Source organism: Anabas testudineus, chromosome 22, assembly GCF_900324465.2.
Source record: "Anabas testudineus chromosome 22, fAnaTes1.2, whole genome shotgun sequence".
NCBI lineage: Eukaryota > Metazoa > Chordata > Actinopteri > Anabantiformes > Anabantidae > Anabas > Anabas testudineus.
Window position 1 is genome coordinate 5,819,865 of NC_046630.1, and position 20,353 is coordinate 5,840,217.

Below are 20,353 nucleotides of genomic sequence, written 5' to 3' on the forward strand. Positions count from 1 at the left end.
GAGTTCTTCCAGAGAGTTTTACAGATATGAAGGGAGCAATGATGTCACTGGAGGATGCCTTCGAGACGAAGCCAGCTGTGCATATCTCAAATGGGGTCAACGGGGTTAACCGTGCTGAGAGGCAGAACAGACCCTGTCTGAACTATGATCACATCATAACCAGCAGATCAAAGACGACTGCAGGAGGGGGACTGGGGGCTTGGTGAAGTTGCTGGAGGCTGTCAGTCATCTGTCAGAGACCCATCATGCACACCCGTCAGATGTTTAAGTGTCTTAACTTTAACCACAGACAGGCATGAGCTAAGGAAAGGCAGGGAGCGAGTCAGACTGGTAGGCGAGGAAGAGGGGAAGAAGGGAAGGAGTTCTGTAGCATTCCAGCTGCTCTGGTCTTCAAACCGTGTCCCAACGTGAAGGTTTTCAACAATCTGCCTTAAGAGTGCTCTGTCAAACCCTCCCCACCCCAGGGACAGCACTTCACGATCTGTCTGGAAGAGGATGTTAAAGCCTGAAAATGGGCTATTTCTGGCACCATCTGCAGAGAGAAACCTTGGCTAACCCATACCTCTCAAAAATGCAATTGAAACAGGAAGAGTAAACAGAGATTAAAAACATTGACAGATTAGCTGGAAATTTAATAAATGTAACTGCATCAGTTCAGCAAAAAACTCACATAGATAAAATATTTTTTTAAGATTGACTTTGCGTATCAGTATAATATAATATATGAACTTTATGTATGATAATAAATAACATTTCTTTTTAGTTTTTAAGCGTTAAATTTTAATGAAATGATACACCTATCCTATTGTCCTTATATATTAACTCTGGGTTAGATGAGAATAATGATACTGAGTATGAAGCTACAGCCAGAGCTCAGCTTAATTTCTTAGCATAAAGACTGGACAATAGGGGGAAACAATTAAACTAGCTAGCCAAACAGTTAAACTACAACTTTAAGATCTGAAGATAAGGTTAAACAATACAACATAACATCTGGCCTCTGACCTTTGTAAGCCAACCTCTCACTGTGGGCTTTGCGGTGGTCTCCACAGTAACCTGGCTGCTGGCCTGGACTTTGAGTATGTTCTGCAGAACCCTGATCCACTCCTCCAGGATGTTGGGTGAATCAGCGGTCAGGTAGAAGGTCTTCTTCTCTGTAATCAACTGATTAGACGAAAGGCAGAAATATGGGAAAAATGCTAAGCCAAGCTGACAGAGATAGCATCATCATGTTAGAGGAGATCAGAATCAGCTTCTGAAGAGCCAGGAAAACATTCCAGTCCAGCGTTATACCTGATGTCATCTTAAGCTGCTTCTCTGGTATGCAGCAGCAAAGCCCTGCTGTGATAGTGCTATAATAAGATCACTGGTCTAAGCATAGTTCAGATCTAAAAAAATCTCTCACTGAGGATTACAGGTAGTTGCACTTACTTGAAACGTCTGTGCACCTTCTCCACGTACTATGCAGCAGGATGAGCTGAGCTCAATCTGACCCTGTGGTTTCCTGATCACATCGCTCTGAAAACACACATTTACACACAAGAAATCCTTATCCTCATTCTGAACTTCTACAAAACTCCCATCAGAAACATTCAGAATTCAATGACTATTAGTGCACTCATGTACTCATTCTCTTTAAGTTGAGTCTGACAAGGTGTATATGTGGTGTGTGTACCTTCAACTGCAGCCACACCACACCAAAGGTTTTAGAACTATTCCTGCAATGCTTTCTGTGCAAGTAGCAAAACCTTAGAAGGAAGCAGATTGAGAGGCTCCCAGCGAGAAACACTCACAGGAGATTTATAGTACAGGATCTCTCCATTCCTCAGGATGAACCAGCGTCGCTTCCAGGCTTTCACCTGACTGCCCATCTTCAGCAGGTACCCAGACTTCTCCAACATCTCCTACACACACAAGAACAGCAAAGTACAGGAAAATATTTAATACCCAATTAAATGTTTAAAATCTGCAATCACTCCTTTGGTTTCATGACTATCTGTAAACTCATTTATGCTCCTAATCTTACATTTACTGTTATGCATTTTATGTGCAGCAACCTTGCAGCATCATTATTAAAGAAATATTACTTATCTGCTAAAATATGTACAAAATAACACTGAACACAGCTTAATTCTGAAACAGTTAAAGTAATATAGCAATGTCATTTCTGTGTGTCTAATATCAACTTGTGTATTTAATGCTACTAAACGTAAAACATAACATTTGTATTTGTAAATATTAGCTTCACTCACAGGTCCAGTGCTTTCACAGGAGTAGGAGGAGGTCCGCTGGACTTTATGTTCTGGTTCAGAGTAATCACTGTCCAGGGAATAGGCGTCAGGAGGAATGGCATAGTCGCTCTCCGAGCTAATAGAGGACATGGATACACCTGGGAAAATACAGAAGATGTCACATAAACAGGAAAAGTAAGAAAGGCGTACTTTTATCAAAAGCAACTTACACGTGAGGCACAAGGAAAGAAATATATCTAAGATTTTAAAGTGCTGTAGGAAGAGCTCAGTCTCAAGGTCAAGATTATTTTCACTTTAGGATTTAAGTGCAGACAAAGTTGCAGCAGGTTTTTTGAGAATTGGGAGTCAGGGTGCTGAGCGTGCAGAGGTAGGTCGTTCCACCATTGTGAAACCGCTGAGCTGAAAAGCTTGGCCTGGGATCTTTTGAGGTGAAGGGAATGGACCACAACGCTTTGAACCTGTAGCTACAGGAAGCCAGTGTAAAGACCTGAAAAGAGGTGTAACCTGTGTCCCTGATTAAAAATGAGCATTTTGAATCATCTAGAGGGAAGGGAGCAGAAAGTTTTTCTTACCACTGTACTAATGTAATGCTGCATCTTGAACCTGCATACCATTTTGATTACTTCTTGTTGCTGCATCGTGTCTACACTTTCTTTGTTTTAATAAGATGTTATAAAACAAAACTACATTTACATTTAGCAGATGCTTTTATCCAAAGCAACTTAAAAGTGAGGAACATGGTACAAGGCAAAGGCACGGTAAGCAGAGGGAGGTCTTGCCTAAGTACACCTATTGGAGGTAGGCCACAAAGTGAAGACTTTTCAAATGTACGTTGTCAATCATCTTAAGGTTAGCCTAATTTTCCAATTCCTTGCGATTTCACTGTCCTGTTTGCACAGTAATTTGCACTTCTTACCTCTCTTGACGGCACGGGGGCTCCCAGGGACACTGCTCTTCCTGTCTGGACTCAGGATGGAGGTTCGTAAACTGACCAGAGAGCTGCTGTCGTCCTCTGACCCAGAGTCATCATCAGGTAGAGGTACACTGCTGATTTGAGTGGCTTTCTAGAACAATTGAGAGAGTACGGTGATGTAAAACACCACTAATATAATTACTATACTGATGTTTACACCAATAAAGCAAATGACAAACTTCCCTCAATATTAAAAGAAAACTCACCCCTTTCAGTGTTGTATAAACTGGTACATTAATATTCTTATAGATCAGCTGTGTGAACGGACCTGCCGCTGGATACTGAGGTAAGATGGATCCTACAACATACAGATGTAAACAATTATTGAAAATAAATGTTCATTTTCATGTTTATTTTTAGGGTTAGAGCACAGCACAATAATGATCACCCTTAAAATGATAATTGTTAGTTATAATAATCATTTTATTCCTCAGCCTTTGCTTTTGGGATGTATTAAACAACATTGTTCTGTCCATTCCTGGAATAGGGATCTCTCCTCTGTTGCTCTTAATGTTTTTTTTTCTATATTTTTTTAAGTTTTTAGGGGAGTATTTTCTTTCTGTGTATGAAAAATGCAGAACCTGATTAGACTAGTTATAATATAGAACAGGATGGGACAGACTTTAATGTTTTATGCTGAGTCCCCTTTAATTTCACAAACATTTTAAACAGCACTATGACTTTTCAAGTCACTGCTTTAAAAAAGAAGTTTTTAGCTGAAACAAATTACTTGTCCATGGTATTTACTTTGCACAAGATCAAAATGCTCAAACAACAGATGCACCTTAGGGCACAAACAGGAAGGGAAGTTGAATAGGCTGAGCAAGCTATGACTTAATCCACAACAGCCACTTGGCAGTAAGCTGCATGTACCTGGCAGTCAGGAAATTCAATAGTCAGAGAGCTGTCACACCTCACTGTCTGCATCCTGACAAAATAGATGATGTCGGGACAGAAAACACAGCAGTAATTACACCCAGACAGTGTCCTTTCATCACTTCTGATTAAAAAGCAGCCTCTGCCTCTGCTCCTCTAAACCCCCCTTTCTATGTTCTTCCTTAGCCTTTAAAAAAAAAAACAAGAGGTGAAGATGGGAGGTTTGAACAGCCTCCTGAAGAGGAGCCCACACCTGCACAGGTGTGTGGAGCCTCAGGATAGAGGAAGTGACATCAAAGGCAGCAATGACAGATCCAAACCAACCACACTCACCCCACAGTAGCTTAAGTATCAGCTGAATGACATGTCACTTCACAGACTCACTTATCTACAACACCACAAGCAACATACACACACACACACACACACACACACACACACGTTGAATGTTTCACACAACAGAAAAAGCAATAACAGAATAAGTGGGTCACCCCAGGAGAAGACTCACCTCGTCCGGGTCCTCTGACTCCAGGACTGGCCTCTGATACTCTCATTCCTGACTTAGCTACAGCATAGATCCGACTTTCCTGGAGAAAAATTAAATCATCTTCCTCATAAAATGTTAAATTGTTGTTTTTACACTTGAGTTTTTGTACAGATAAACAGTCATGATATAATATGCTAACTAGTGAGATTTAGAAGTGCTAGTACGTGGATTTTATTGTGGTGGGAAACACGCAAGCAAGCTGTTTTCAATTTCTGTGCTAAGATAAGCCATCTGGTTGTCTGTGGTATCATCATATTTATCGTACACACATGAGGGATGACAGTGGCATCTCCCCACAAGAAAGTGAACAAATGTCAAACTATTTTTTAATCTCTAACGTTCTGGGCCCTGAGCAGTGACTGATATAAAAGAAAGATCCAATAATACTGTTTTCTCATACCCATGAAGGGAAGCGGTGTAACGGAGGAGTTGGTGGCTTAAGAGCTTCTGGATCCAGCCGCTCCAGCTCCTCTGCGAGCCCCACAAAAGAGACCCCATCCTGGGATAGGTCGTCAGTCTCTGGCCCTTCCACCACCCCGTCCATGCTGTCAGGAAGCCCATAGTCAATGTCTGTTTCTTCAACCACCTGGGAGAAGGGTGATGTGGTCGTGCCCGTACTCTTGAGGGTGGACGAGGTGGAGGACGGGGACATGATGTCTATGTTAACATTAAGGTGGTGAAGTCGGTCCAGACTGGGCTGTGGCTGACTGTAATGCTTCTTAACAAGCTGGATGCTGTCTCTAGGGGTGAGTGGAGTCCGGACTTTGGGTAACGTCATGCTGGTTCCTGACTGGTGAATCAGAGGCTGGGGAGGATTGGGGAAAGGGTTGTTGGTGGAGGGGGAGCGTGACAGGAGGGGGCTTTTGGTTATAGATGAATCTGGGGAGCTTGGTCCGTGGGCCATCTCATAAGCGGAGGATGAAGATGAAGAAGATGATGACGAGTGAAGACACTGAGAGCGGAACTTGCTGTTGAGCTCATCAGATGAGTTGTCTCTGTCTGAGCAACCCGCTTGACCCTCTGGGCCCACTGGGAGATCTGGTCCACTGATGGAAACAGGGCTGCTGGGACCCTCCCTGCTTCGACCCTGAGACAGAGCATCATGGGCTGCAAAATCTCCGAGGCAAATCCCTTTACTGATCTGTTCAGGGAGTCTTTTCCCATCTGGGAGTGGACAGATTAATGACATTTGAGAAACCGACCATATATGAACAAATGCTAGAGGAATACTACAAAAAACTTCAGTTTTAATTGATATACACACTAGGGTCCAGACAGTCCTCCACAAAAGAGCTAAAAACTTTGAAGAAGCCACTTCTGAGCCCACAGGTGGTGAGAATTTGGAACTCTTTCAAGAGTATTTTGAAAGAAACCTCCTTGAAGCATCAGAATATACAATAATAATTATTAATATTATAAAAGAATATTATAAAAGAATTATAAAAGTAAAAGTAATCTAATGCAGTTTGACTTTATCCACTGCAAACATATCACTGGACTATGAGCTATTATAAGACTCTGACATACAATTCTCTACTACTTTAACCAGGTGTTTTTGGCCGAGTAGTTTGTTTAATTATTTAGCAAGATGTTACCACCTGTTGGAAATAATGTTCACCATGACTCTTTATGTTCTTTGAACTAAGGAGCATTGCTCAAAAACGCTTCCTGCCATTCATCCCAATATTATATAAATGGCATCACACCTGTTGGCGAGATCTTGATAATAGAGGCAGCCCCACGAGGACCTATCTGTCTCCAGCTGTCGTCTTGGGTAGGGGGTGTGCCAGGGCAGCTGGGAGGAAACAGCGGGCTGTTGGGCACTAGATGAGTATCCATTACAGGGGAGGTGGCAGGGGATCCTGAGGATGCAGGTTTCTCTAAGAGAGCTGGTAGAGAAAGATAACAGCAACAACTTAATCTCTTTCCCAGTGGAGTCCTTCATTCAGTCCCCTCTTGTCAACATGACCTCTGGCTGTTCCACTGGTAACAAAATACAGTTGAGCAATACAATGTTCAAAAATACATGATATAAGTTAATTAAATATATATATATTAAATAGTTAAAATCCCTGTATGAGCTCTACTACTACTAATGACAAATCCTCTAGGACAAACCAACACACTGCTTTACGTCATGATTTTTCCTGTGCGCTGTTCAGAAAAACATTTTCTGTACTGACTCAGTTAGCACATAATATGAGGCAGTAGCTAAATATAAATAAACATTTTCTGGGGTAAAATAATTCACCAGATGAATAATAACAAACAAAGGCACTGCAACCTTTGTACATGTCAGGCTGCTGCTTGCCTCTCACATACAGAACAGTGGTACTCACACTGTAATTTATCCTGCAGCAGCATTATTTGTTCTGTCTGCTTCAGGTTGGCCATTTTCAGCTGCTGGTTCTCCTGCTCCATCTGCAACAAAGTGTGTAATGACTTAAAGCACATTTAGCAGTCAGATAAATCTTATCATACATATAGTGAAACATTCCATAAAGCAGCTTTGGATCTTGAACCTAACCTATAGTGACCTGAATTTTCTAGTGAACTTTGATGACTCTTAAAACTGTTGAACGTAAGAGACACATAGGTTGTCAGTTACAAAGCATTTCTACATTCTCAGACTCTTTGTGGATAAAAATTAATTGTATAAACAGCAGTGGATTTTACTTTTAATTATACACATCTCTTGTTTCTATCTGTGACGTCTCTTAAGAAGACAATGAGGGCTTTCCCAGAGGCTCTGACTTCAGTCAGGGGTGTATCTATACATGTCTGAGCTTACCTCTCTAAGCTTAAAGGTGACCCAGTCTTTAATCTTTGCAGCCTTCTCCTCAATAATTTTTGCCTCCTGGGCTCTAACTAAGATCTGGAGACAGAGGAAACAGAGTCTTAGGATTATTTCAACTTACATTTTATGAACATAAATGGACATTTTTGGACATCTCTTTATGCAATCGCTCAATCCGTACCTGTTTTTCCAGCTGCACCTCTAATCTTTTTATCACAGCATCTTTTTCTTGAACTTGATTGGTCAGGTCTTGATACTTTCTGTACAACGAGCTCTCTGATTCGCTGGTTTGTATGTTTGCAGACTTAAGCTTTTCTTCCATGACATGGATCTGAAATGCATAATTAGAGGAGTGAATGCACAAGCACAGCCAAAAGACAGCTCAAATTTTTTAATGGTTTGTTTAGTTCTGATGGGCACCAGAGAAAGTTAAGAAAAAAAAACACAAAGGATACATTTGCCAACTCTGAATAGAACAAAAAGCTTTCTAAGCCCTTAGGTATTTCTTGTTTTTTAAAGAAAGGGCACCATTAAATTACCACTTACAGAAAACACCTGGAAGAGCCAGTAATGACCGCAAATCTGTGATTAAACCCAACAGCACAAGGGACAGAGTATGTGTGATATGCACGAGGTTTACTGTCCTCAAACCACACTGTGCTTTTAAGTTCCATCAAAGGTTAGCTCCTAATTAGTGGCTAGGAGTCCAAAAAAACACACCAAATCCAAGCGTTTGACTTTACGATGTCAGATTTAGAATTTGTTGTGTTGCTCAGTGTAGAGCATTAAAGTTCTTTCTTGTCCTTGAAACAGTAGTTTAACAGAAAATACATTTGAATTCAAGTGCACTTACAACCTTCGCAGAGCTACAAGTAAGAACTAATCCTAGCTCATTTTAATGAAATTAATTCTAATTCAGCAAATATCCATCAAAGAAACAGAGACAACACTGGAAAAAGTTAACAAATGGAACTTTAGTTTTTGTCCAATACTTAATATATTTGAGGAAGAAGTACAAGAAGACCCAATACATTTAAAAATGACATTAAAGTTAAATATACATTTAGTTCTAGAGGGAATAGAAGTCAGAGGAGAGAAATACTACAGGTAAACCTATCAGAAAGACTGTAAACAAGCCAAGATTAACCAATTTAGCTGAGGGTGAAACAAAAATGTAATAACCCCACAATGCATGAATACATTGTGTGAGAGTACAACTATATTAGCTATTGTAATGGCTTACAATAGCTAATATGAACCAGAATGTTTACTTTCATTTTATCTCACAAAAGAGTTTCCTAACTTGGGAGTTTACAGCTCCCTGACTGTCTGGCTGACTGTGTTCCCTGCACTGTCTGACTGGTTTAAGTAAACCCAGATCCCAACAGAAATGATGCCTATAACTAGGAATATGACTCAGAAGCTGCAACTTGCAAGTCTGTGGTTAGAAAGATGAGTTATGCCTAGCTACCTGTTTTTCAGCACTTTCAGCTCGACGGTCAGCCTCCATGACCCTTTGCTCCAGTTCTTGCATCTGTGGTAGAGACAAAAGATTTTACCATGGTTGTAAGCATCATTCATCAATTTGTATATTGGATGCTGGAGTTAGGTCCTTATGGAGTCAGCCTCCTCCACAATAGCTGAACTTAAACCACCTGCAGAGACAAGTGGACATGCACACACATACAATGTCTTAATCCTTCATCATCACTATTACTATATGGAAGCCATTTAAAATGTTTTAGCAGAGCAACTGTCTAATCAAGAAAATTAATAAACTATTTTACAAGGAATAGTCCTTTATGGCAGAAGGGAACAGACATATTGTCCCAGCAACAGAGAGGCCCTCGGTGGCTCTTTCCCACTACGACTGATGGTCAAACAACAGTGTGATAAAGGAATGCTATGTATGTATATATGTGTGTGCACAAGCTTGCGTCACCTTTTGTGCAAGCATGCATACTCATGCTTTCAAAGACAAACACTGTCCAACCTGCAAGTATGCACACATCTGCAAGTAGCCTCTCTCTCAGCAAGCCATGCACGCACACACATGCACAGAAATACCTCCAAATTCTTGTGCACACACACACACACACACACCAGTTCAACACTGGGAGCCTTTTCTTCTGAGTTCAGTGACCCAGTTGAAAGGAGAGTAAATACACTAATGGATTCACTCTGTTTGAGAGATGCATTTGAATTCCTCCCGTCATCTTTGTTTCCCCTCTTTTGTATTTCTTTCTACCTTCTCGTCACCTCCATAAAAGTCTCCTGATTCCCAGAATCCAGTACTCACGATGTTTGAACACTTCCTCACAGTCAGATTAACACTCACTAAAGCCAGAGCAACTCTGCAGGAGAAGGCGTGGGTGGAGGCTGATAGTTAGTGGTTGGATGACTCCTCACCTCAAGGTCAAAAGCCTCTGTCATGAGTCAAAGGGTTTTACCAAGCTTAAGCCAGAGAAGCGCAAATAGCATTTGTTCTCCATTCAGGCAACATAAATAGGAGAAGCAAGCAAGCACTTTAGCTGAACATAAAGTACCTCCGAGGTCACGGTGTGGGAAAGATGTGAGAAGCAGTTATCAGAAGAAACCATCAGTTGGCCTAAAAAGCTGCCACACCCCTTCTGGAGGTCAAGCTAGGGGTCAGGAGGTAGAGGTGGTTGGACCTTGAGTCATGGGATTAAAGTGTGAGGAAGCCAACACTGTGAGTGTGGAGCTGATGGTGTGTTGAGGGGGTGTCTGAGTAGCTGAGCTTACATTCACAAATTAACGTAATTAAACTTTTATTAAATCTTTATTTAATCTTTATTAAACAAAAAGATCTTTCTCTAATTGCAACTAAGTTCTTTTGTTGCCTAAACCCAACCTGACATGGGACTAGAACTCAGGTCTGCAGGTTGTTAGTCCTGCATGTTAGGCATCCTTCATCCATCCCAATCACCTGCTTGTAACTCACCTTTCTATTATAAATGTTAAATAAATACTTACTACTACTACTACTACTACTACTACTACTACTACTACTACTACTACTACTACTACTACTACTAATAATAATAATAATAATAACAATAATAATAATAATAATAATAATAATAATACATTTGCTACTAAAATCTAATGCTGTTTGCAGTGTAGTTTAATTTCAATGTTTCTAAATCCTCAAAACTTTTCCACATACTCTCTGGGAACTGTAGAAGTTATGTTCTAAAATTATAGGGCTGGTAAGTTGACGATGGTCCTTTGACCAAAACATCCACTTATTCACATTTTTCACTGTTTACTGTTACACTCCTTTTGCATCTGTAGTGTGTGTTTGTGTGCATGCACAGTTGTAATGGAACTGTATAAGTTGTTGGTGATCAGGTCATGCAATCGAATGGGGGACCTGATGGCAAGAAACTGGAACCTGTAGACTCAGACATGGATATATACTGCGTAAGCTTGTGCTGTCAGTAGCGGCTGCAGAGTTCGACTGTTAAAGTCTTTATCGCTGAGCAAGTGTGAGACAACTATGTCTGCTATCCAGCATCTGTCAAGCCACAGGGTAACACAACAACCAACTTCTGCTGCTGAGGAGGCTGAAAATGAACGAGATGGGCTCATGTTTCGTAAAAACACTGTTACCAGTCTGTGTCGCATATATCACCACTTTTGGCATTCATCTGATGATATTCTGTATATCTGTAGTCAGCCTCTATGAATTTGAATTTGTAAATTTATTTGTGCATAGTGTTTGCAGAATAATCATGTAGTGATGCAGGGTGATGTCCTTTTGCTTTAGTGTGGAATGATAGTATCCAGAGAGGTGGAGATAAGACGAGAACTGGCAACAGATCTTCTGCTTCCCAGACACCTAAGGCCCAAGACTGCCAAGCTGTCTTCAAACAACTAGAGGCGGCTTGGGAAGACTGTCACAGTTACTACAGTTTACTATTAATGCCAGCGACAGGCTGACAGAGATCTGACATCTGATCCTATTTAGTGAACTTTCTGGTGTCTGCATTTTTCTCACTCTATTTCCTTACACATGGTTTTACATTCACGTGGTTGGGATCTAAAAATACGATGGTAAAATTGTTTGTTGTCTATTTCTGAAGTACATACTGGCGATATTGGACACAAAGTAGTAAACAGATGAAGTAAAAGAGTTCACTTAAGTGTTCCTCATGCCTCCCAATTTCAATCATTAACACCTGAACACAGCAAGTGGTTAGTCATGTCTCCAGCTGAATCATTAAATGTTTAAGCCACTGGTCAAAAGATTAGAATGAACAGACAGAAACAAAAAGAGATAAAATACTGAAGTGTCCTTATATTGTCTCAGTGAGTGGAGTGGAGTTGTATAGAAACGTATATTTTCCAGGTAATTGATCCTGTGTGATTGTACTGTATATTCCCTACAATAAGTGTTTAATCACTTTATTTTACTGGCTTCTTGCCACAGAGTCACATTGAGCTACACTTTCCTCACATTCTGTAATGTTATTGTGGACACGTGTTCATGTTAGCATTTAGCTTAAAGCATGTGTCTAAGGATAGTTTCAGAGGCCCCGAGCACAGCTGTAGACTTATTTATAGGAACTGTTTTTACAGTATAATCAGTTCATCATGAGCAGTTTGATGCTTTGTCATATTAACCAGTAGAGCACTAACTTTATATTATTCTTATTCATTATTCATTATTCCCTATTTTGTAAAAGAAATCAGAAAACTAAACCTTAAGTCTTTTGTATAGATTTAATTGAATCTTTAGCTTGTTTAGCAAATTAGATTTAGATTAGATTAGAACTTTTTTAAGCTCTTTTTCAATATTTTTGTTTTTGTTTTTATAGGCTTAATACTAACAGTCATCAATTACACTTTTCAACCCAGAGTAAAAACTCAACCCAACTCTTAAATGGAGTAATCGTCCCTTTCTCTCTCTCTCTCTCTCTCCCTCTCTCTCTCTCTCTAGTCCCCCTCTTGCAGTCAGACTCTGGAGATAAATGCCATGTCATATGCAACCACGTCAACTTCTCTTTTTCATGTTTTTCCATACCAAAGTGGGTCAATGTGTAAAACACTCCTAACTTGGCAAGAGAGGGGATGAAGAGCGTGAAGCACTCTTTCCAAACAGCAATAACATGACGGAATCAGTCAAAAAAAAAAAGAAAAACTCAGTCAGCAGCACAGGCCTCGACGTAAAAACTGCTCAGAGTGTTTATACATGTTTGTTTAAGACAAGTGAGGAATTAATTTGCCTATTTTCAAAAGAACAAACAAAAAACAAAAAAGGACTTGAATTTCCTTTCTTGGCAACACAGCCAAAAGACAGTTCTAATAATAAATACTGTGTATACTCTTTAATAATGTGTGTGTGTTTATGAGAGAGAGGTAGGAAAGGAGAGCAATTAGTCCGCTTTCAAAATAAGGAGCTAATAGTATGCATGTGTGTATTTGGTTACTAGTTTTTAATATGGCATCGCAAGCCGCAATTATTAGCTTTATTAGCAGTTATAGGGAAAGGCTGACATTCGATCATTTCCTTATCATCTATTCATTCTTAGTGCCCGCCACATAGTCCATAGCCCATGACTTGAATTCTACTTTCAGCTATAGATTTGGTTTATTTGCATTATTTAACACCAGAATGGGGCAAAATTCTCAGGTTCATTAGTCTGATAGTTAGACTTAACTGTTAAATAAAATGTTCACATGATGTTCACAGAGCTGCTATTATTGATTTACAATATGCTGGATTTTTAGATTCCTTTACAGTCAGATTTGAGCTTAGTTTGACGACTTTGTTAATAAATTTATAGCAACCTGCACGGCTGGTATAACCTTACCCACTCTTGTGTCCTTAATTCTGCCTGCAAACTGTTTGATCGTTTCCTGAATTTGAGGAAACTGTCAGTGACAACGACCTAATTGAACTGTGGTACAAGTCAAACATGTGCCCCCTCCAAGGTTATGAGATTATAAAACCCTTTTTTAATGAGCTGCTGAGTTGCTCTCACTTTTCACAGTTCTAAATATTAGTAAGTGTGTGTGTTGCATGGGATCTCACAGGGAAGTTGGAGATCTGACAGAACCTGACAGAGGACACAGCAGGGAGTCGTCCTGCTCTTATCAGCCACTGGGTTATGTTTGGACTGTAAACATCCTGCTGACTGACTGAATAAACCTCTTGACTGCTCCAGAATTGGAGATGATACAGAAAGCAAAGCACTGTGACACTTCAAACAAAAGCAGCTCCAAGCTGTTTGAGTCTATAAAGGACAATCGCTTGTAAAGCTACGAACAAACTAACTGAAAACTGTTGACAAGACAGGAGAAGAGTTTTTTTCCTGTTACTAAACTCACTCCTCTTTTCTCTAATCCAAACATTTCCACTCTTTTACCAACAAATCTTCTGAACTGAACTGAATCTCCTGATGACAGCTGATTACTTTCCAAAGTGTCTGGTAGTCAGGCGTTACAACAGCCACAACCTTACAAGCATTTGGCCGGTTGCTGACGGTTACTTTCCCAACTTGAGGGGAAGCACCAGAAGTGATGAGTTAAATGTTAAATATTCATATTAACTGAGACTGGAGCCAACTTCTGATGACACAGAATGAGGCAAATAAGCTGAGTAATATCATCTGTCTTTACGCACACACATAAACATACAGTCATCCACACCTGTGTTTTCAGCTGATTCACATGCTGTAATTGTTTCCTCATGCACAACACTCTTAAAAACACTGCCAGAAGAGAATAAGATGATCATAGGGCAGTGAGATCTGCATGCCTTTAGCAAGACTATATAACAGCATGACTTATTTTGCAGATGAATGTGGCATGACAAGTTAAAAACGGCCGTGGTCGGCCACTTTTTAATGGCCGATGCTGGTCTTGAGAGAGAAGGCTAACATATGATGCTGGTATGTTGTTTTAGATGTTGTCTTTCTTAACAGAGAATCAGATAAAAATAAAATCAAGTATACCACTAGCTGAATGCCTGTGGCAGTCTCCTGTGTTTTGTCTCCACTCAAAAGTAGTGTGCTAGATGGGAAAGAGGAAAGGGTAGATGCACTTCAGGTCTCCCAATGGAAGCCTGACTAGAGGTGTGGGGCAGGGGTCTCAATCAAAAAGAACACCTTTAATTTTTTGCACACTAGAATTAATACAAAAGCACCATAATTTATTCATATTACTGGTTTATAGACATAATGTTGCTTTATTTCTGAGTTTCTGGTTGCTTAATGGCCTTGCAGTAATCAGTAATAATCATGCAACTGCTTTGTTTGAGGTGCAATATTAATAATATAAGTGTGTTTATTCTTACCAATAGGCTAATGGTGTGAGAATTGGTTTCTGTTTTATATTATTTACGCTTAATTAAGAACATCAACCTGATTAATCTGCTGACTAATCAATCAGTCAACCACTATTCCACAGTACTACCGTGGTTCAAATGGTTGCATATTCAGTTTATACAATTCATACCAATGTGGTGTCAGACCAAATAAATATTTTAAATGCAACCTAACAGAAACAAGCTAAACCTGCTAAACCTGTTAAAATGGCTCTGATCCTATTAAGACATTTTTTGTTTTATGACAGATCAGCCAGTTTCCAATCCATTAGTCCCGTCTGGACTTTAGGTGCAACAGTTGTTGTACGGCTACGATCAGGAAGAGAAAGCTCTCAGTTTACTGGTACTGGCTCTGAATCTCAGCTACAGTGACGGATTCCTGATGGTGAGGCCAAGGAGGGGAATGCAAATACATTTCCAAGCATTGAGTAGCACAGCAAATGGTGCTCGGTACATATTGATTTCCCATTTACTAATCATTTGGGAATGTTGTGGGATTCCCTGGAAATCCTGGAGGGCATTTCAGATGAAAATAGATTCTGTTCTCCTTGAATCTTGAAGTTTTTTAACCTCAATTCACTGCGGACTAATAACATATATTAACACTGTCCATTAAGTGGGTATTATGTAGGAAGTGAATTTAGACACAGCGTCTCTGTTTAACTTCTGCCTGCTATACTACACATGATGCTTTTCCTCCTTACCTTCTCTGCCAGTAGCTCCCGGATTTTGCCTGCCTGGAGCCGGAACCTCAGCAGCTGCATCTCCAGAGCGACGCAGCGTTTCTGCCAGTCCACGCTGGCCGCTCCAACAGGGCCCGACCCGCCACTCTCCATAACATCCGCCATGACGAAGATTTACAGCTCAACCTCTGGACTCAGACCAGACTGAAAGAAAAAAGCAGTTTGATGCTGAGAGTGCGATGAAGTCACTTTTTTGTAAATATCAATAATAAGATAACAAATATTAGCCCCTCATGCAAGCACACGTAATCCTGTGATTGTAGCTTCTGTTGTCCTTTACAGTGCAAGAGCAGAAAAAGTAAAGTACCCTCTAAAATGCTCACTGGTGCCCACACTTCCCATGATTCACTGAGAAAATTTGCGTAAACACTAATGACTCCACAATGACACGAGTTTAATGAAAGCTTCCTCTGACTTTCTGTGTTGCTCTGAGTCACTTAACCCCAAAGACACATGCTCTGCAAACACACACTAATCGCGCCTATGGATGCTTTATACGTACAAACAAAACACACAGCTTAAAGAAATCTTTGTTTCCCTTTCGTTCTCAGTCTCTCCACATGCCCACACACACTGAACAAAATCTCTGCAGGGAAGCTCTGTGTAGGTGGGGGAGTTGGGTTCATGCTCCCAGGTCCGCCAGCTACAAAGAAGGTCTGCACTCTGCTTTTTAACCTACTAACCCAATCCCCTAGTACACCTCACAACCCTTCCACCCCCCCACACACAACTCCCTAGCCATGCAATCCCTTCTTAATTACAAGACAGGAGTGAAATGGGATCCCGTGCAGCACAATAGTGTCTTTCTGCGTGACAGTCCCATCACAGCTAGAGAGGGGGCCCGTCAGCGTGTGACGGTAAATAAAGGAGGAAAGAATGTGTGAGAATGAATGGGCTGAGTGCTGAATGTGGGAAACTGGGACGCTGAAGTTATTTTTACCTGAGGAAGATTGACTAGAGGCTATTTTTCCCTTGCAGGATACTCACAAAGGTTAAGATCCTGCTGTGTGAACCCAATAAATTTCTGATTATCTTGGGATTAAAGCAGCCATAACAATCAGCTTCTGTGTTACAACTCATGAGAGGTTTGGTGATTTGAGATCTGTGAGTTCTTTAGTGGAGTTTTGCATATTTTTAAAGTAAAAATGAAACCAAATGAAATTCAAGGAAGTCTGTGTTTTCAGACAGACTCAAAATGAAGCCAGACACCGTCAACAGAACAGCAGACGTTCAAAGTCCAGCAAATATAACTGCACCACAGTGCTCCCTACAATTAGCATGCTCATAAATACAGGCCTAGCAAACAAATTACAGAAGTCAGGCATGTGAGGTTTTGCCAGCCGACCACTGTACCAAGGCTGGGCAGTCAAGGTCCAGCTACCAACGTCTCCTTCTCTCCAGGACATGAAGGTCAAGTAAAGCAGGACACCAACATGAAACTGGAACTGCGGAAGTCAGTCAGCTTGAATAAGCCCTGCTGGGCCACACTGGGGCAAGACAGGACAGAGGAGGCCAGGCCCCGTTCCAGGAGCTAAAACAGCTGGGTGTAAACATGCCATTTGCTAGTTAAACACTCTCAGCACTGCCATGCTAATTCTCCCCAGAACAATTATTTGTTGAACATAGGATGAGGGAGGGAGTGTTACTGGTCACGTCAACCTGGTTCCATCAAACCGAACGAATAATCAACAGGTTTAAGGTCAAACTTCAGGATGAAGAAGGAAAGTAAAACAGAGGTTACAAAAGACCAGATCTTCTCTCTGCACGGGGGTGAAAAAGGATAAAAGCTCCACCACAGCAGCCTTTCAAGAATGAGGTCATTTCTACTGTGTGTGTAGGAGTAATGTAGTCCATCGTTTAGCTTTTGTTACAGCTAAGACTTAGAATGGAGTCATTTTCTCCTTTTGCATGACTATAATCCTCCATTGTAGCATGGTTTACAGAAATAAAATTTGTGTCACAGTGTGTCTAGCCTACTGCTATGTACAATCTGATAGATGCTATTCTCTTCTGCAGTATCCGTCTGTCAGGCATATCCTAACTTGGAAACATTCAGGTAGGTGAGGGAAAAATAATTCAAGACAACAAAAACCAAGCTTTCCAGAATCATCACAGCCCTGTAGATCCATGTTTGGTCACACTTGGGCCACCCATATTGGGCGGGTGGGGAGGTGCATGGGAGAGTTTAAAGCCAGAATGGTGTGTCCTCCCGTGACTGGAGACAGACACGAAGGCCCTCAGAGCTTCTCTACTTCCATCTAGCTGTAAAGCTTACACACAGCCAGAGCAAATACTAGGGAAGACAACTGAATGGAAACGCTACCACAAAGATCCCAGCAGGATAGTTTCTACGGCTGCCATCGCCAACAACTGCTTTCCATTGACTGCAAGACAGTGAGATTTAATATCCAGCAAGAAGAGTTTTTATTCGAAATTTGGAAGATATCATGGGTCGTCATTAAATAGTTTGGACACTACAGTGTGTGATGTTTCTTTCTAGCTGTGCGTCTGCACCTTTGCCATTTATCTCTAGGTACAAGGTTCATGGGTGTGTGCTGCCTCCTTAAAGGATCTTTAGAGGATGCAGAGAGCACATGTACAAGTCTCAAGTCAGTCCTTCCATTGACAGAAGCTCGTTAATCACCACATATTCAAACACACACTCCCCGGCCAGTTGTAACTCAGCGCTAGCTTTCCAGAGCACAGACAGACACAGATGGAGATACACACAGAAATAGATTGGAAACAGACACATTTGCACACACACACCGACACACACACACACACATATATATACACTGACACACTGCTGAGCATGCAGCTGTGGTGATGTAAGTGATTAGGTGGTTCAGTGATATCATCCCCACCAGACATTTCAAATCCATGCTGTTGTTGTCTCTACTCAAGTCCAACTTGGCTTCCCCACATTTGGGCACCCGCCCCCATCCACCTTTAAAAAAACAAAACAAAAAAATGAGGGAGAGACTCCCATCGGACACTTCAGGAGCATGAGGGTAAATCTGGGTCAGTCGCTGCAGATTCGTGTCAGCATGGCAGATCGCTGTGTGTACAAAAGGAGACAAGGACAAATTATCTGAGAGCATGAAGAGTCAAGTATGGGTGTGTTACATATTGCCTAATCATCTTGTCAGCGGCCCGTATGTTTAACAAAGGGGGAACTCTGCTGAGTCCCATTTGGTCAAGTCGGCCTCACACTTGCCTGCTTCAGTATTTTGGTCCCATTTCACATCTGCAGCTGGGACGTACTCCTATAAAATGAAGTGGAAAAGCTCCAGTGCAGCCTCATATTTCTCAAACTTTCAACCTACTCCTAGAAAAGAGGTGTATATCACTGAGTGCAACTGAAATATGTTTTAAAACTTCATAAATAACAGCATTTGCCCTAGTTTTTATTGCGATCTTGTAATAATTCAGAGTCAAAATGCATTTATAACTCAGATTTGACATTTAAAACAAGTGTAGAAGCCCATGCAAGCCTGCTTTTTAAATCATGAATACATCACATTAATCTTCACTCATTTATCTTGTTAACTATCATGTCTCACTCCTCTTTCTGTGGCTCACCTCTCCTCCTACAACACCTCTCACTTTCCATCCTCCTGCGCGTCTCCCTTCGACCTCTAGCAACTTTTCCCACCCTCTTGCCTCCCTCCCTCTTGCCTTCCTTCTTTCCTCTACATCCTCTCCTCCTCCCACTTTTGCCAGCAAGCAAATGTGCAGCTCTCTCCCAGAGCAGGTTAATGACAGCCCTCAGCAAACTGACCACACTTATTATCAGTCTCCACTTTAAATACAGGCCCTGACATTCCTCTGTACTGAGGTGTAAACATCTTCTGTACCTCTGCAGCTTTGCTGTGCTGCAAACACATACTTATAAGTCTAGTCTATGATATAAAAAGAGAGCATACATGATATCTAGATGGATTGTTTTTTATGCAATCACTTATAAATCTAAAGCAGCGTTAATATATGTTATTAGATCTGCCCCACTGGTAAGAAGCGGCCAAGATTTTGTCCAAAAAAGGCCACAAGGAACAGGTGCGCAGGACGCGCACTGCTTAGGAGAATAGTAGCAACCGTGAAACCGTCAGTCAGCAAAAAATGGAGTTCAACCAGGCGTCGGAAACCCCCCAAGAAACACTGCTGCAGCTGCGGCTTTTGTGCCAAACACGCACCAACTCATGCGTCCTGGTGAACTTCATCACTACACATGTGCATGTAAACCAGCGATGGTGCAGAAGCACGGAGATAAGTCGGTGCTGCTGGAGCGCAGCGCTTCTCAGCCGCTTTACCTTGTGACTTTGTTGTCTCTCCGTCTTCAGTCGGCTTCCTCCGCTCACGGACACCTTCCCCGGCTGCTCGTCGGAATCCGGCTCATAACTTCCTCTTCACTCCGCAGACTTTCTCTTCGCTGTCATTTCTCATTCATTTCTTTCCAGAGGGTTCCTGTGTTGTGTCGCCTCGTCCCGCTGCTGGGCTTCGCTTTCTTTGGAGACTTCACTGGGACTCTCTCTCAGCTCCATTCAACAGACTCATCCCATATTCCTTTAAAGGGCCCAATGCAGGATCAAATTTCTGCAGGAGTCAGGCCCCTTATGTGCAGGAGCCGCTCAGGATGTTGCATGGAGGCTGGCCTAGGTTTTTCCTTTAGGATGTAAACATAGCTCCTTGCAACTGTTGCCCCTTTAATTGGATTCAGTTCATTTCATAGGTGCACACATTTGTGAGATTAAAGATCCCTTCCAGACATGTTTTAAGACATATAAAGAGACACTGCTTTGAATAATAACTTA

The 20,353-nt window shown here is 41.3% G+C and overlaps 1 protein-coding gene across 2 annotated transcripts in view; it reads right to left on the reverse strand.

Moving 5' to 3' along the window:
- plekhh1 (pleckstrin homology domain containing, family H (with MyTH4 domain) member 1) overlaps positions 1-20,093 on the reverse strand; it is a 29,658-nt gene extending 9,565 nt beyond the window's left edge. The window contains exons 1-15 of one of the 2 annotated variants that reach the window (XM_026340344.2): positions 19,853-20,093; positions 15,501-15,683; positions 8,917-8,979; positions 7,627-7,776; positions 7,440-7,523; positions 6,988-7,069; positions 6,355-6,537; positions 5,049-5,812; positions 4,610-4,688; positions 3,432-3,523; positions 3,169-3,316; positions 2,253-2,389; positions 1,794-1,904; positions 1,432-1,518; positions 1,006-1,164 (exon numbers count right to left, since the gene is read on the reverse strand). In XM_026340344.2, coding sequence (XP_026196129.1) covers positions 1,006-1,164; positions 1,432-1,518; positions 1,794-1,904; positions 2,253-2,389; positions 3,169-3,316; positions 3,432-3,523; positions 4,610-4,688; positions 5,049-5,812; positions 6,355-6,537; positions 6,988-7,069; positions 7,440-7,523; positions 7,627-7,776; positions 8,917-8,979; positions 15,501-15,644 — 2,283 coding nt within the window. In that variant the 5' untranslated portion in view covers positions 15,645-15,683; positions 19,853-20,093. Of the gene's footprint in view, positions 1-1,005; positions 1,165-1,431; positions 1,519-1,793; positions 1,905-2,252; positions 2,390-3,168; positions 3,317-3,431; positions 3,524-4,609; positions 4,689-5,048; positions 5,813-6,354; positions 6,538-6,987; positions 7,070-7,439; positions 7,524-7,626; positions 7,777-8,916; positions 8,980-15,500; positions 15,684-18,406; positions 18,598-19,852 lie in introns of those variants that run through there. The other variant, XM_026340346.2, reaches the window with a different exon arrangement.
- Between the last annotated feature and the right edge of the window lie 260 nt (positions 20,094-20,353).